The following is a 17,500-nucleotide window of genomic DNA, read 5'->3' on the forward strand; positions in this document are numbered from 1 at the left end:
TAGTTCGGATGCTCGATGATCTTAGACACGGACCTGCTAACAACACTGCTCTCTGAGGAAGTGCTCAGCCTGTGTTCGGCCAGACGGATGGTCAGGTCAGACGCTCTCATGCTCTGCAAAGAAATCACATTACCACCACTGCCATACTCTTGCTATGAATAGAAACACCGTTTTATCTAAACATCCCTATGAATGAAGCTGACTTTGCACTTATGTCTTGCATTCTCCTTGCTTCCTTTCCCTCACTCATTTCCCTCCCACTCCGTGCTCACTTCGGTGCAATGGGCGGCGGTCAGGACGTATCGGTCGTTGATCAGGGATCCGCCGCAGAACTGCTGCGACCCGTACATCAGCGCCGCTTGCCACGGCCACTCGTTCACGCCCGTGGTCACCCCGCCCACGATCCTAGAGGCGGCCTTCTGCCCACACCTGCACGTGTCGTCGAAGTTCACGCGAGGCTCGACTGCAAGTGAAACATTGTTTTTAATATGAAGCCTATTATCAAAGGAAAACTGAGATGCCATAGTCAAGAGCGAACAAGAAACTATTTTCAAAGTGGTTTTAAATGGCAAACGAGAGCGTAACGTAAAAAAAAATGTAAAGATAAGATGGTGACGAAAATAACCAAAAGACTTAGTGACAAACGAAAAGAGCCAAGCAACGTCAAAAACTTATTACTTTCAACCAAAGAGACTTACTGACGAAGGGAAGCGAGCCGTTCAAGTGGGGAGGCGCTGCTTGGGAGACAACCCCCATCATCGCCACCGTCAGGACGCTCACGAGTGTTCGGGGTGCCATGGTCGCTACTGCTTCCTGTTCCAGCAAGGCAGTCTTATATGTACCGGCAGCTCTTTTCACTGTCAACACCTGTGTATGGACCTTACATAAACTGACTTTAGTGAACGTTAAGCTTTGCACGTGTGAACCATAACTGTAGCACGTTTTGTTTCTTTTTTAAACTCTTCGTAATTAGCTTCGTATGTTGGAATTAACATTTTTTCTACTAAAAATTGGAGAAAACAGAGTAAACGCAGGCCTTCAAAATTTAGGCCTCTTCATCACTAGTGATCAAGAAAATGGATATGGGGTTTCGAACAGAAATTGTACATATTCCAACGTAATGCGCGTATGTGTGTATTTTGTGCTTAGATATATTCCTTTAATTTTCTTGTTATTTATTCATAGCTCATAGACATTTAGCAAGAACCTGCAATATATATTTTTTCTTCTTTTTTTCTTTCTTTCTTTTTCTTCTTCTTTTTTTCTTTCTTTATTTTTCTTCTTCCTTTTTTTCTTTTCTTTTCTTTTTTTAGCAATAACTTTAAATCTCTATTACTTTTCTCATTAATCATTATAATAATTATCATTATCATTATTATTATTGTTATTATTTTCATTTGTAATACCAATATTGTTAATATTATGAATATTATCATTATTGCTACCATTATGATTATTACTGTCATTATTATTATTATCATTATCATTATTAATATTTTCATTATTAATATTGCTGTCATCATTATCATTACATCATCATTATAATTATTCTTAATATTAATATCGTTATTATTATTATTATTATGATCATTACTTTTTATAATATCCTTATCATCATTATTACATCAATCACGACTTACTAGGTTTTCACGTATTATCGTCCTCATTATTATTACCCTCGTTGCTTCCAGTAGATATTATCGTAGGTTATTGCAATTGCAGAATTACAATATAGACATCATTATTATGAACATAAGATTTAAATTTAAGTTTTAAAAAATCATATATATATATATATATATATATATATATATATATATATACATATATATATATTATATATATATATCTATTATATCATATATATATATGTGTGTGTTGTGGTGTGGGGTGTGTTTATGTGTTGTGTATTGTTGTGGTATGTGTGTTGTGTGTGTGGTGTGTGTGTGTGTGTGTGTGTGTTTTGATGTATATCTTATATGCTATAATAATAATATAATCTATATTATTCTATAATTATATATATCTTATATGCATGTGTGTATAATAAATTTCAGTTGTTTATTTTGTCTGTACTCCTTAAGTCACTAAATGTTTATAGAACACCAAAACAAAACCATATATAATATTATTTCTTTCTTTTAACGGTAGGTTCATGTCTGAGCCGCCGTGGTCACAGCTTTAGACTCAATTGTAGTTTTCATGTTGTGATGCTCTTGGAGTGAGTACGGGGTAGGTCCCCATTCCTTTCCACGGAGAGTGCCGGTGGTACCTTTTAGGGAATTATTTTCTCTATTTATCCGGGCTTGGGACCAGCACTTGACTTGGCTGGCCACCCCTCCAGCGGCTAGGCAGGCAATCGAGGTGAAGTTCCCTTTCCCCAAAGGGGAAAAACGCGCCGGTCGGTGACTCGAACCCTCGAATTCAGATTGCCGTCGTGCCAGTCTTGAGTCCGACGCTCTAACCATTCGGCCACCGCGGCCTTAAAATAATATATATAATATAATATGATTATATATATATATATTATATATGTATATATACATTATACAAAATATAATATATATATATATAGATATAATATATTTTAAAAGTATATATACTATATACATATATAATTTTATATATATATATATATATATATATTATATACTATATAATATATATATTATATTATATTATGTTTTGAACGGTTAAACTCAAGATACATAGAAAAAAACACATACAAAAACTACATATATATAATATATATATTATATATAATATATAATATTATATATATATACACATATATATATGTAATATTATAATATAAACATATATACATATATGTCCACACACATATTATGTATACATTTTTACAATGTGTATATGTATATATGCACATAGTATATATTAATATATGATTATATAATATATATATATATATATATATATATAAAATATGTACAAAATATATATATAATATAATAATTAAAATATATATTTTATATATATTTATGTGTGTGTAGTGTGCATAAAATTATTTTATATATATATTTTATATGATATATATTATATATATATATATTATACATATGTATTTGTTTGGGGTTTTGTTTTGCATATATATATATATATAATATATATATTTTATATATATATATATATATATATTATATATATATATATAAAATATTTTGTACAATTATATATATATAATATATATATAATATATAAATATATATATTTTATATATTCATAATATATGTATTATTATAAAATACATACAATTATATATATATACTATATAATATATATATATTAATATATATATATAATATATTGATTGCATATTTCAGTACATTACATATTAAAGCTGAGTTACAGTGTGTGTATGTGTGTGCAGGCGTGTGTGTGCGTGTGTGTATGTGTGTGTGTGTGTGTGGGTTTTGTTGGGGTGTTTCATATATGAATGTATGTTTTTTACGATATATAAATATGATACGTCTATAGTAGTATATATGTATATTATAATAATATATATATATATTTAAAATAATATATATATATATATACTATAATATATATATATATGCATAAATATATATAATATATATTTTATATATATTTTATATATATTATATTATATATTATATGTATGTTAACATATATATATATATATAAATTTTATATCTAATATATCTATATATTAATATATATATATATATATATGTGTGTGTGTGTGTGTGTGTGTGTGTGTGTGTGTGTGTGTGTGTTAAAACATATATTATATAATATATATATTATATATATATATATTATATATATATATATATATTATATATGTATATAATGTATATGTATGTGTGTGGGGGGTTGTGTGTACATAAAATAGTAAGTTTTGTTTGCATTTATATCTATCTCCATCTCTCTCTTTACATTAATTATTAAAATTTTAAAATTATATATATATATATATATATAATATATATTATATAATATATGTACATGCATATTATTATAAATATATTATTATATATTTATTATCCATATATATATGTATTATATTTGCCATGTTGTGTGTGTGGTGTGTGTGTGTATGTGTGTGTGCAGTAAAAAGGTTATATTCATTTACTATATATTATTATATATATATATATTTATATTATATAAATAAATATATAATGTGTGTGTATGTGTTTTGTGTGTGTTTTGGTGTGTTGCTTGTGTACGTGTTTGTGTGTTAGGTGGTATGTGTGCCTGCGTGTTATGTTTACATACAGACAGGCATATACATTTACATTTTTAACACACGCTTACTATATAAATATATATGAATTGTATGTTCTATTAAAGTATCTAAAGTTTAAATGTATTTTTTAAAATCCAAATACTTTGAAGGGCGCGAAATTAAAGTTAAAAAATATGCTTAAGAAATTTTGGCAAATCCGGGGAAAGTAAAAATTCCGTTTAGCCACATGCGCCCTAAAAAAAGCCTTTGTTTAGATAAATAATTAATACGTCCCTGAATAAATTCAAAAAAATGTTTTTTTTAAAATTTTTCACATTTTTTGTTACTTTTATATTTCATTGATGCCATCACAATTAGTTTGTAACGATTTTTATTTTTACCGTTTTGGGCATAATTTGAATATTCTCTTAAAATTGTTCTCGAGTATTACATCATCTATTCCCAAAAATAATTTGTTATCATTTTCTTACCTTTAAATCATATGGTTTTATCATTTTGTCCATCATGAAAACAGAATTGGAATTTTTTTTTACCCCATACCTTTTAAGTGTAAGGAAAAAAACGTATCTTGGTTTTTTTCCTTTTCGTGATCTTTAAAACCTTTTAAAAAACGTTTTTCGTTTAATATTCTGTATGGCAAGCTTTAAAAAATTTACCTTTGGGAAGATAATGATAAAAGATGTTAACTTTGGGTTTATTCTAAAACTTTATATTATCTTATTCGATTTCGGAGATTTAGGTTTAAAGCACTTTTGTTTTGATGTTATTGCGTCTCGCTTTTTTCCCTTACACCGGACTGGCGGGGGGGTGAAGAGTACGAGGGCAGGACTAGAACGCATTCCTCTGCATAAACGCCATCGGCTGTTTTTCTCTTGATCCGTCGAGGTAGCTGTTGACGCGGGTGTACCCCGGGGGTTTACCCTTCAGCTCCGCACCCATACCCCCAGCTCACCACCCCGTTGTGTCGGTAAATTAATTGCAAGTGAGCCCATGGTCATCGCTTAAAAATTTTTTCAAGGAAATGGCAAATATGCTGTAAGATTTTTTTCGCAAATCTTTTAGATCACTTACTGTGGTCTAAGCCCTTGATTCCACCTTTTTTATAAAGCAGAGAATTATTTCGTCATTCATGAGCCCCCAAATGCATGCCTGCGCCCCACCCCCGGTCGTAGTTTCCGCCTCCGCCTTGACCCCCAAAGGGGGCCGCCGGGAGTCTCCCTGGCATAGTCCTTCCCCAACTTCCGGCGCACAACAGGGTTCTTCAATGGCGCTTCCCGTAACTGCCCGATTGACACGGGGTGTTCGACAGCACCTGCGTTCAGTTGCCAACGTTTAGGAGTTTAATAGTCAAGTTTAAATCTCATTTATTTCAAAACAAAAAAAATCTAAGTCCGTAGACAGAAAAAAATACTTATTTACAATGTGATTCATATCCACTGTCCACAGAACATCCGCATTCCTACTCCCCGTGACGTCGATTTCCCCCTCAGAGTGTCTAAAGACGAGCCTCCGGAGCTGGGGGTTTCCCCAAACCTGTCACATGGCCGTCGGGGCCGGGGCGAAAGGGGTGGGAGGGCGGCAGCCCCACGGAAACACTGTGTCGCTCACCTGAAAAAAAGAAAAAATCCCCGGGGTAACAATGTTTTCTTAATAACTAAAAAACCTACTGGATAAACTTGTTCTCAAAGAGTGCAATACGTATTTACCATGTTCATCGCTTCAACGCAATGCAAATTTTTCTCACCTTGACTGGCGTGACGTTTAATGGAGCGATGTGTTTTAAACTCGTTTCCCCCGGGTGTAGTTTGGATGCTCGATGATTCAACACGGACCTGTGACAACACTGCCTCTAGGAAGTGCTCAGCCGTGTTCGCCAGACGGATGGGCAGGTCAGACGCTCTCATCTCTGCAAAGAAACACATTATCCCACCGCCCTAATCACTCTTCTATAATAGAAACACCGTTTTTTCTAATCATCCCATAATGAAGCTGCTTTGCACTTATGTCTTTCATTTCCTTGCTTCCTTTCCCTCACTCATTTCCCTCCCACTCGTGCTCATTCGTGCAAAGGGCGGCGGTGGGCTACGGTCGTTGATCAGGGGTCCGCCCCAAAACTGCTGCGACCCGTACATCGCGCCGCTTGCCACGGCACCGTTTACGCCCGTGGTCACCCCGCCCCGTCCAAGGCGGCCTTCTGCCCCACCTGCACGTGTCTTTGAAATTCACGCGAGGCTCGCTGCAAATGAAAAATTGTTTTTAATATGAACTATTATCAAAGGAAAAAATGAGATGCCCTAGTCAAGAGCAACAAGAAATATTTTCAAAGTGGGTTTTAAAAGGGGAAACGGGGGCGTAACGTAAAAAAAAAAAGTAAAGAAAGAGGGTGACGAAAAATAAACCAAAAAAACTTAGTGACAAAAGAAAGAGCCAAGCAACGTCAAAAACTTATTACTTTCAAACCAAGAGACTTACTGACGAAGGGAACGAGCCCTTCAAGTGGGAGGCGCTGCTTTGGGAGACAACCCCCCTCATCGCCACCGCCGGCGCTCACAGTGTTCGGGTGCCATGGTCCCCTACTGCTTCCTGTTTTCCGCAAGGGAGTCTTTATATGTCCCGCTTTTTTTCACTGTTAAAACCCCGGTATACCTTACATAAACTGACATTATGAACCCTTTAAACTTTGCATGTGTGTCTTAATTTTAGCACGTTTTTTTTCGTTTTTAAGCTCTTCGTAATTAGCTTGTATGTTGAATTAACATTTTTTCTACTAAAAATTGGAGAAAACAGAGTAAACGCAGGCCTTCAAAATTTAGGCTTCTTCATCACTAATGAACAAGGAATTTCCTCCCAATATGCAACAGAATGGATATGGGGTTTCGAACAGAAAATGTACATATTCCCCAATAATGCGCTATTGTGTGTTTTTTGGGTTAAATAATTTTATTTTAAATTTTTTTGTTACTATTCATGGCTCATAGAGATTTGCAAGAACTACATAATAAAAATATAATAATATTATATATATAAATATATATTATATATATATATATTAATATATATATAATTTTTTTTTTTTGCAAGACCTTTCTTAACATTTTTTTCTTCCCCCTTATTTTCAAAAATTGGCCAAGCGACTTAAAAATTCCTTCTAATGAATAGTTGTATTGTTACCGTCACGAATATTATCATCATCATGTATTTTATTAATTATTGTTATGTATGAATTATCATTATGATTATTATTATCATAGTTATTATTATCATTACTCTTTTCATTATTATTATCATTATAATCATTATTGATATTTTCATTATTAATATTACGTCATTTTACATTTAAAACCCTCATTATAATTTTATTATACAATATCTTATCATTATTATTAAAAGTCTTACTTTTTGTAAAAATCCTCATTATTAATTAATCACGACTTACTAGGTTTTCACGTATTATCGTCCTCATTATTATTACCCTCGTTGCTTTCTATAGGTGTGGGTGTGGGTGTGTGTGATGAATGGTAAAACACTCTTCCGTATTGATCCTATGGTAGAAAACCCGCAATGCATAAATCTAGCTTGTACATTGCAAATTTCTCTACCCCAAAAATATTTATATTATAAAATATATTATATTATATATATATATATATTATATTATATATATGTAATATATTAAAGGAAAACATGATAGATAACATACTATATATAACATATAAACAATGAATATGTATAAATAATATAACACCCTAACCTATGCATAAGGCCCCGGGGGCCGAAGGTTGAGCGTCGTCAAGGCTGTCACGACGGCAATCTGAATTTGAGGGTTTTGAGTCACCCCCGCCGCGTTGTTCCCTTGGGGAGGAATTCACCCTTTATTTTTACCTAGCCGTGGGGGCCCAAACCAGCCCAAATCAGTGCTGGGCCCAAGTCGGATAAATAGAGAGAATAATTACCTAAAAAAGGGCCACCGCACTCTCCGTGGAAAGGAACTGGGGAAATACCCGTACTCACTCCCAAAAGCCACAACAGAAACTACAATTAAGTATCAGCTGGACCACGGCGGGTCGAATGAACTACCGTTAAAAGAAGAGATACTTCATAAATTTCTTTTTATGATTTGCAATTAAAATTACAAAAAGACACCATTTTATGTTTTAAAATTTTTATTTAGTTTTAAAAAAAATAGTTTTTGTGAAATTTTGTGTTGTGTGTTTTTTGTGTTGGGGTTTTTGTGTGTATTATGTATATATATATATATATATATATTTTAATATAATATATATTATATAAAAGTATATATATATATAATAATGTGGTGTGTGTGTGTTGGGGGTGTGAGTATAGAATTTCGGTTTTTATTTGTGTTGTGTGTGTGTGTGTTTTGGGGTGTGTGGTGTGTGTGTGGTGTGTGTTGTGGTGTGTGTGTGTGGTGTGTTGTATGTAGATATAAATTTTATACATACTATATATATTTTATATATTTAAATATATATATATATAATATTATATTGTGTGTTTGTTTTTGTGTGTGTGTGGGTGTGGTGTGTGGTTGTGTTGGTGTGGTTTTGTGTGTTTGTGGGTTTGGGGGTGTGTGTGGTGTGTGTGTGTGTGTGTGGTGTGTTGGGGTGGTGTGTATGTAGATATATTATATACATACATATATATATATATTATAAAATAATATATATTAAAAATATGTGTGTGTTGTGTGGTGTGTGTTGTGTGTGTGTGTGTGTGGGGTGTGGTGTTTTTGTGTGTTTTGTGTGTGTTTGTGTGTGTGTTTTTTGTGGTGTGGTGTGTGTGGTGTGTGTGTGTGTGGTGCTTTGTGTGTGTGGTGGTGTATTGCATGTATGTATGTATGTGATATATATTATATATATATATATATATATATAATATATATTATATATATATATATATGTAGGTGTGTGTATATATATTATATCATTATATATATATATATTATATACCTATATATATATATGTGTGTGCTGTGTGGGTGTGTTGTGTGTGTGTGTGTGTGTGTGTGCGTGTGTGTGTCGTGTTGTCTCCCTGTTGTAGCGTGGTCGTGTGGGTGCGTGTGTGTGTGCGTGTGTGTGTGTGTGTGTGTGTGTGCATGCAATATGTATATATGTATGTATATATCTATATCTGTCTATATCTCTTTCTACAGATTTTTATGCATCCACGTGTTTGTATGTGTATGTATGTGTGCGTGTGTACACATCGTACATACACACACACACACACACACACACACACACACACACACACACACACACACATATATATATATATATATATATATGTATATATATATATATATATATATATATATATATATATATATATTTAATAAATATATATAATATATGTATATGTATGTATGTATGGTGTGTATGTATGAATATTATTTTTTTTTTTTTTAAAAACCATGTGTGGTGTTTCTTACTGTGTTGTGTCTGTATTCAAATACGAGTATATATGAATGTATGCACGTAATCATGTTGGTAAATAGCCTTTAGCAAATATGGGGAAATCCACGTAAAGTGAATAAGTGCCCTTAACTCTATGGTACATAAAATAACCGTCGCATATGTTAGTTGCTACTGAACACACAATTCAAAATTATGTATCTTTTATATTACATAATCTACATTTCCATTGGCATGATTTCAACAGTTTATCGTTATTTCCATTCATGACAAAGGATTATTTTTTTACACCATCACTTTTTTAAGTGTAAGGAAAATAACGACAGCTTGGTTTATATACTTTTCTGCTGTTTCTCTCTTTCGTGTATCATTTCTCTTCTTCAACCTTTAATTCTTCTGTTTCTTGTTATTTCTGTCCTTTAGTCTATCTCTCTTTACACCTATCTATCTATCCATTGATCTGTTTGTCGACATAACATCAGCGTGTGTGATCATGTGTGAAATATATATATTATACTATCTATATAATATATAGATTATATATAGATGATATAGATAATATATATATATAATATATATTTATATAATATATATATATATATATTATTTTCTAATCTATGTGTGTGTGTGTATATATAGATATATATATATAATATATATATATATATATATACATATGTGTGTGTAGTGTGTGTGTGTGTGTGTGGGTTTGTCTGTGTGTGGGTGTTGTGTGTGGTGGTATGTGTGTGTGTGGGTGTGTGTGGTAAGGTTGTACATGACCAGTGATGATACATTTACATATATATATAGTTATAGATATATATATATATTATATAGATATATATATTATATTATACATATAAAATACATATTATAATATATATATAATATATATATATATATATTATATAATATATATATTATACACACACACAGATAAATAGATCTAGTTATACATAAGTTATATATACATTATATAAAATACAGAGATATACATATGTGTATAGAGGTCCATACATAAAGAAAATAAATAAATAATAAATAAAAAAATAAATATATATATATAATATATATATATATATTATATATATATATATATAGTGTGTGTGGTGTGCGTGTGTTGTGGGTGTGTGTGTGTGGTAGTGTGTGTGTTCGTGTGTGTGTGGTGTGTGTGTGTGTGTGTGTGTGTGTGTGTTTGTGTAGGTGTGGGTGTGTGTGATGAATGGTAAAACACTCTTCCGTATTGATCCTATGGTAGAAAACCCGCAGTGCATAAATCTAGTTTGTACATTGCAAATTTCTCTACCATATATATATATATATATATATATATTATATATATATATTATATATATATAGGCTATGTATGTGATATATATAATATATCTATATATATATATTATGTTATATATATATATATATATGGATATATATAATGAATACATAGATAGATAGACATACTATATATAAACATATAAACATATGTAATATGTAGAGATATTACATATGTGATACACCATCGAGACTATGCATAGATAATAACCTGGATAGCTAGATTATAGATCGAGAGAGATATATAGATATGAGTTGAATATATATATATATATATACACACCCATTGTCCACATATATAAAATATTATATATATATACAATGAGATGCATATATATATTATATATATAGATATATGATATATAGAGACTTATATATGTAGTATATATATATATATAATATATATATATCAATCTAGTATAATCTACTATATTATATATATATGTATATATATATATAATTATAAGATATATATCGTGTGTTGTTGTGTGTGTGGGTGTATATTATATATATATATATTATATATATATATATATATATATATATATATATATATATATATATATATATATAAACGATAGACGGAAAACGTACACTGTAGATTCACGGTCAAAACCCCTGCCATGTTTCGCCTTCCGTCTCTAACGTCCAAGTGATGTGATCTTGATGTATATGTCGGAAGGGCTTCGAAGCTTAACACAATAGCCTTTGTCTGGATTTGTACTTCAGTGTCTAATGTCTGTAATGTCTCCGAAGGGAAACCGCCTTAATATATTATTTACCTATTTGAGCTTGGAGATACACGTAAAATTAAACAATTTGCCAAAAATAATTTGCACTTCTTATTATCCTCTGACAAGAGACTCCACCTCTTCTGTCTAAAGATTATACAGCCATCCGTTGGGCATTCGTCGTAATACAATTATCTGTCAAGTGATCCTAAATTATATATTTATTTTATTCATCTATTCTAATAAACTTCCGAGTTTTCTCCTTTGTCAGGCATCACTTGAGGTGGAGAAAATTCGCCCTGTATAACGGCGCCATTTTCCTCCCATAGCTACGTCTCTGCTCCCGCCCAGGCTTGAAACTAACGGCTTTGGGGAGAAAACAATGGCTGGACAAGGTGTTATTAACTAGCTTTCCATACAAGCATTGTAAATGTAAGCAAGGGCTGACTACTGAAGGGAAAGGCAGTGAAACTTGATGATAAACGCGAAGAAGGGGGTTGGGTATGCAAGGATGATAAAGATAAAGATAGAACTGACACTGACATTCCGCTTTTTTAGTACTGGAAATACTGACATTCCGCTCTCTTAGCACTGGATACACTGACATTCCGTTCTCTTAGCACTGGAAAAAATATGACATTCCAACTTTTCAGAACACTGGAAAAACACTTGAAATTCCACTTTTGGAATATTGGAAACACATGACATTCCAATTTCAGAACACTGGAAAAACTGACATCCACTTTCAGAACACTGAAACACTGACATTCCTCTTTGTTTTTGCACAAAAAAGTATCATCCCACTGTTTACAGTGTTATTCTTGTCATTCGTTTTAGTCTGTCCCACAATTAAGTACTTGCAGAAAATAACAGGAAAAGAGGGTTCCCTCACAGGAATGTACAAAGATATCCTGCAAATATCGGCCTCGTTATCAGGAATGCGATAACAAAAGTAAAATAACATTACAGGTGTAAGTGCAAAAAGTCAAGGAATGATTTATCTTCACCACGTACGTAATGGGAAAGGTTTCTCTTGAAATAGATTCTCGCCAATTTAGAAAATGTTATTCGGACTCTCCCCCCCCCCTCTCTCTCTCTCTCTTCTCTCTCTCTCTCTCACTCTCTCTCTCTCTCACTCTCTCTCTCTCTCTCTCCTTCTGCCCTCTCTCTCTCTCTCTCTCTCTGTCTCTGTCTCTGTCTCTTCTCTCTCTCTCTTGATATCTCTTTCCTCACTAAGTACCATGCGTATCTGCTTCCTTTTCTTTCGTTCACCTCCAAATTATCTGATGTTATTGGTTCTTTAAATATTTCATCTTATGATAGTAGCCCTGCTTTCCTTCACTATTTCATTTACTGTGATTATTTTCTCCAAACGCTTTTTTGTTTTCTTTTAGCGGGATGTTTTTTACTTCATTTTCCTGCCATCTGTTGTTTCTTCGGTGGCTTAATGTGTTGGTTTCATTAGTACCGAGTTGTTTGCTTTTATCAGTGCCATGCCCATTGGATGTCTGTGGCATGCGCCGTTTCAACATGGATGTAATTTTCAGGCTTTAGAATTGCTTGTCATCATTTGTTAAGCTATTTGTCCCATGAATTCTTTCGCAATGTCTCCTCTATGTTGTTTAGACCCTTATCTGAACAGTACCATTATATTTCCTGGTTAGTTTGACTTATCCCTCGTCTCTCTATTCATGTTGTACATTTTTTCCTTTGTACTTTATTTCCTGTCAAAAAGCCCTCTCTCTCTTAAGACTTTTTGTTAGAGAACTTTCCTGTTTTGTGATAATTTATTGGTATTATGTGATCTGATGTATTCTGTATTTTCGCCAAATTTCCTTTATTGTATACAGGTAGGACTTCATTTCACTGACTTTATAAGATCCTCATATGTTGTGATAACAGTTACTTGATTGTTTGTGTTTTGTTTTGTTCTTCATACCAGATTAAACTTGGGGAATATTTTCAGTTCATTTTACCAGGTTGTATAAAAAATAATGATAGCTTATAATCTGGTCTAAAAGGCTTCAACTTCTCTTGAGTATTTTTGTTTCCCTTTTCTTTAATATTTAAAACTCTGTATATGAAGTCCAGAGGGAAGAGTCCATCTTGACCATCTTTATAGTTTGCATGGAATATAATGTAACATTTGGTTAATCCAATTAGGGTAGCAACAAGCTATTTTGCCTAGTGTATATATAAAAGGGATCTTGAGTGTGATTCTATTTATTATACCTATTGTTGTATGAAACCCCGATGGGGAAAGAAATATTTGTTAGTTCCTACTGCAATTCAGAAGTAACCGAGGCTAAATGGAGTGTGCTTAAGATTTTCCAAAGGGCTGCAAAATCTCCAAACCTAGCCTAAATACCAGCAACAATGTGGGAATGGTTTTAGTCAAACAAAGTCAGAAGTTATCACAAATTTTATATTTCCATATTTTTACAATTTTCTACTATGGCGAAATGAGAAAATAATCCTATAATACAAAGGAATTTGATTAAACTAATCTTTCTTTTTTTTGAAAAATAAAAAAATCATATAAACACTGCAGTACCTTAGCAACAAAACAGACCTTTAAACAGTGAAACTTCCAAAGGTTTAATGATTGATCTTCATAGGTTCTTTTATGCAACACCTAAATAAAATTAGACAAGTTCCTCAGGCAGCAGCATTATATAAGGTTATCTCGAGTTTAGAAACCGGTGTCCAATTTCGTAACGAAAATTTGCAGTGGCACCTGAAATTTGCCCCGATCTACTTGCTAATAATATAACGGCTTTCCCAATTACGTTGCTGAAACCTATCCACTGTTAAAATTTGATGTCCCTTTCATTCTCTTAACTTGGAAATCAATATAACTAACAAGCAAAGAATATACCGTACATAGCAATCTCCACTACATGCAAGGAATAAATATTTTCGTATTAGTTTCACAAAATATTAAAATTAACGAGACCATTATTTATTTCTTTTATAAAGTTGGTGTTTTGTGAAGTACTGTTGCCGAGATATGTGAATTAGGTGATTCTGGACTGCCTGGTTGATTATCGAAACTAACAAGCACGTGGACATGGACCATTCTTAGTAAAGCTTGTCTTGAGTATGCATATGTATTTGATTATTATTAAGGTTTTTTTTTTTTTTTTCACTTGCTAGCCAGTTCTGTATTGTGCTTCCTCTCCCTGGTACTGGCCAGAGAAGATTCCTACATCTGGTAACCTGTCAGAAAATCAGAAGGATAGAGAGGAGGAAGGAGGGAGGAGGGAGAGAAGTGAAAGAGATTGAGAAAAGAAAGAGAAAGAGAAAGAGAAAGAGCAAGAGAGCAAAAAAGAGAAGAAAGAAGAGAAGAGAGAGCGTGGGGGGGGAGGAGAGAGAGAGAAAGAGAAGCGAGAGCGGGGGGGGAAGAGGGGGGAGTGGGAGGGAGGAGTACGAAAAAACAGGTAGAGAGATAGGAGGTAGAGAGACAAGGACAGACAGACTTCCCAAGTATTTATGTCCAAAAAAACAGAAAAAAAAAGTTAATACAAAAATTGTAAATCTAATAACTGTTGTAATACTAACATTTACTCCTTTGCTTTCACTGGTGTATTTGAGGCAGACAATATCCCCAATCATTAAAGCTGCTAATAGACAAAACGTTACTTTCCCTCTTTACACATACTAATCCCTCTCTCCAGCCCAAGCAGACAATATCAGGGTATGACTCAGTAAGAGAACAGGGAGGTCTGGGGAGAACTCTCAGGATGAGACAGAACATTACTAAGAGCCATGAGATATATATATATTTATATAATATATACACACAAAGAAACAATTTTTTTTTTTTATTAAGCTTTGGCATTAAGGATGAAAATGTTGGACTAAAGATGAGGTTAATTGACCCACGAGTAATATCATCCTTTGTATCTAGCTTAGAGTAGCTTGTTCACAATGTCTGGGCAATGGTCACACTGGGAAGGAACTCTTCTATGTAGACTTAAAGGTGGTTAATATTCATGATTCAGTTTGATGGTGTTCACAGCCCTATTGCTGCCATTCTGCTCTAGAAACTTTTTGCCCTTTGTGTTTTCTTGGCCACAGTAAGTCAGATAATTGACCTGCCAGAACAAAAAGGTCTTATAGCCAGAAAATATCAAATGATTTATGGCTTTGCACATAATTTATAGTATGAAGCCTGAATTCTCATTCTACAGAAATTTGTGGAAAAAGTGAAAAAGTAAAAATACAAGTAATCTTGACATCTTTAGTATTAACAACAGGCTAATCAAGAATGAATCACAGATGGACAGATATTACCTGTAAGATAACATCCAAGCTACCACCATCAGAAATAATACATTGCATATGCCTGAGCAGTGTAATTTCAATCAATGACTTCTTTCTTTCAGTCTTTTTTTTTTTTTTTCTTTTAGGTTCACTACACACAAATCTGTTTCACTGGTGTTATATTTTTGCCGAGTCATAACTAAAGCCCCAAAGTGATTAGCTCGAGTTAAAAACATTTGAGGGTCACAAGCATAGGAGCCCCGAAAGTAAAAGCTATTGGAAGCACAAAAGTAGATTTAAAAAAATTAACAAATAAAAAAAATAAGCAAGAAAATATGGGTTACAGGAAACAACTACGCTCCTTGGGGACAGTTCATACCTTGTTGTTCAGTAACCCTCCCCCGCCTAGATGGGGCAACAGTGCGTTATTTGAAAGAAACGGTATTAGCCCCTTGGTACAAAGATTATAACACCTGGGTAATTGAAGAGACAATCAGGATAGGGTAAAGATGCGGAAGGTTGTGTTTTTCCACACCCTGCCGTGGTTCGGTCCCACCCCCCCCCCCCCCCCCTCTCCCCACCAAGAAGAAACTAATACACCTGCTGAATCATGTAGACAAAGCCACGATAAAAATGGTTGTGGGAAAACTCTTAGGGTATAGTGCCATTATTCAAACAATAACACGGTTGTGATTGCAGCATGCTATTACAAGCAGAGGATAGTATTGTGTATTTTTTAAGTCTTTTATACATTCGTTTTTTTTTTGTTTTTTTATAGATGCATACAGTTGATTATTACTATTACAGTATGGTTACCTTTCCAATAAAGGTAGATCTTAAAAATGAATTTTATCATAAAAGGAAACTATGAAACAAAGCTACACCACAGATTAGGTCTCACATTCCCTTGCCAGAGAATCGCTGACAGGAAAAACCAGACAGGCTAGACGCCAACCCAGACCACAATTGAACGTACAAGCAAAATGAAAAGTGTTTCCATTCTCTTAGCCCAAAAACTGACTGTAACGTGTAGACTGTTCAGGAGAGGTGGCACCAAACAACCTCTTTCCATAGCACAGACGGTAGATTTTGGTGTAGACTGGAGCCAAGCTGGGAGGTCAAACATTCAGAGGAGTCACCCAAGTTGTAGTTTCTGGAGGAACTATTTTGCTGCTTTTGGCCCTTCTTGGCACGATCCGCGTTTTTTTTTTTTTTTTTCCTCTCGGCCTTCCCTAAACGATCAAGCTCAGCAGCAGCATCTGATCGCATGGCAGCCTTCTCTGTGAGCAAAAGATGGAGGAACATTAAAAATAAACTATGGAAGTCTTTCGTGCCAACCAATATTTTAAAAGACAAATCTTAAAACTTGTCCAGTTTATTCTATTTTCTATAAATAGAAAAAAAAGTTGACTAAAATCAGCAGTAACAAAAATGTTATGCTACTTACCATTAGTTTTTATGGCTCCAGGTACTGGGGCATTTGTTCCAGTTTTCTTACTAAG

The 17,500-nt window shown here is 33.3% G+C and overlaps 2 protein-coding genes across 2 annotated transcripts in view; both read right to left on the reverse strand.

Annotated features, from left to right (window-relative positions):
- Positions 1-828, reverse strand: part of LOC119570088 (trypsin alpha-3-like) — a 2,051-nt gene extending 1,223 nt beyond the window's left edge. Inside the window, exons 1-3 of the mRNA XM_037917981.1 lie at positions 699-828; positions 273-463; positions 1-113 (exon numbers count right to left, since the gene is read on the reverse strand). The exon at positions 1-113 is cut by the window's left edge and continues 58 nt beyond it. Coding sequence (XP_037773909.1) covers positions 1-113; positions 273-463; positions 699-798 — 404 coding nt within the window. The 5' untranslated portion in view covers positions 799-828. The remainder of the gene's footprint in view (positions 114-272; positions 464-698) is intronic.
- A 15,944-nt stretch (positions 829-16,772) lies between these two features.
- LOC119570120 (cytoplasmic dynein 1 light intermediate chain 2-like) overlaps positions 16,773-17,500 on the reverse strand; it is an 18,227-nt gene continuing 17,499 nt past the window's right edge. The window contains exons 9-10 of the mRNA XM_037917993.1: positions 17,446-17,500; positions 16,773-17,278 (exon numbers count right to left, since the gene is read on the reverse strand). The exon at positions 17,446-17,500 is cut by the window's right edge and continues 69 nt beyond it. Of these exons, the coding sequence (XP_037773921.1) occupies positions 17,037-17,278; positions 17,446-17,500 (297 nt within the window). The 3' untranslated portion in view covers positions 16,773-17,036. The remainder of the gene's footprint in view (positions 17,279-17,445) is intronic.

Source organism: Penaeus monodon, chromosome 4 (genome assembly GCF_015228065.2).
Source record: "Penaeus monodon isolate SGIC_2016 chromosome 4, NSTDA_Pmon_1, whole genome shotgun sequence".
Taxonomy (NCBI): Eukaryota; Metazoa; Arthropoda; class Malacostraca; order Decapoda; family Penaeidae; genus Penaeus; species Penaeus monodon.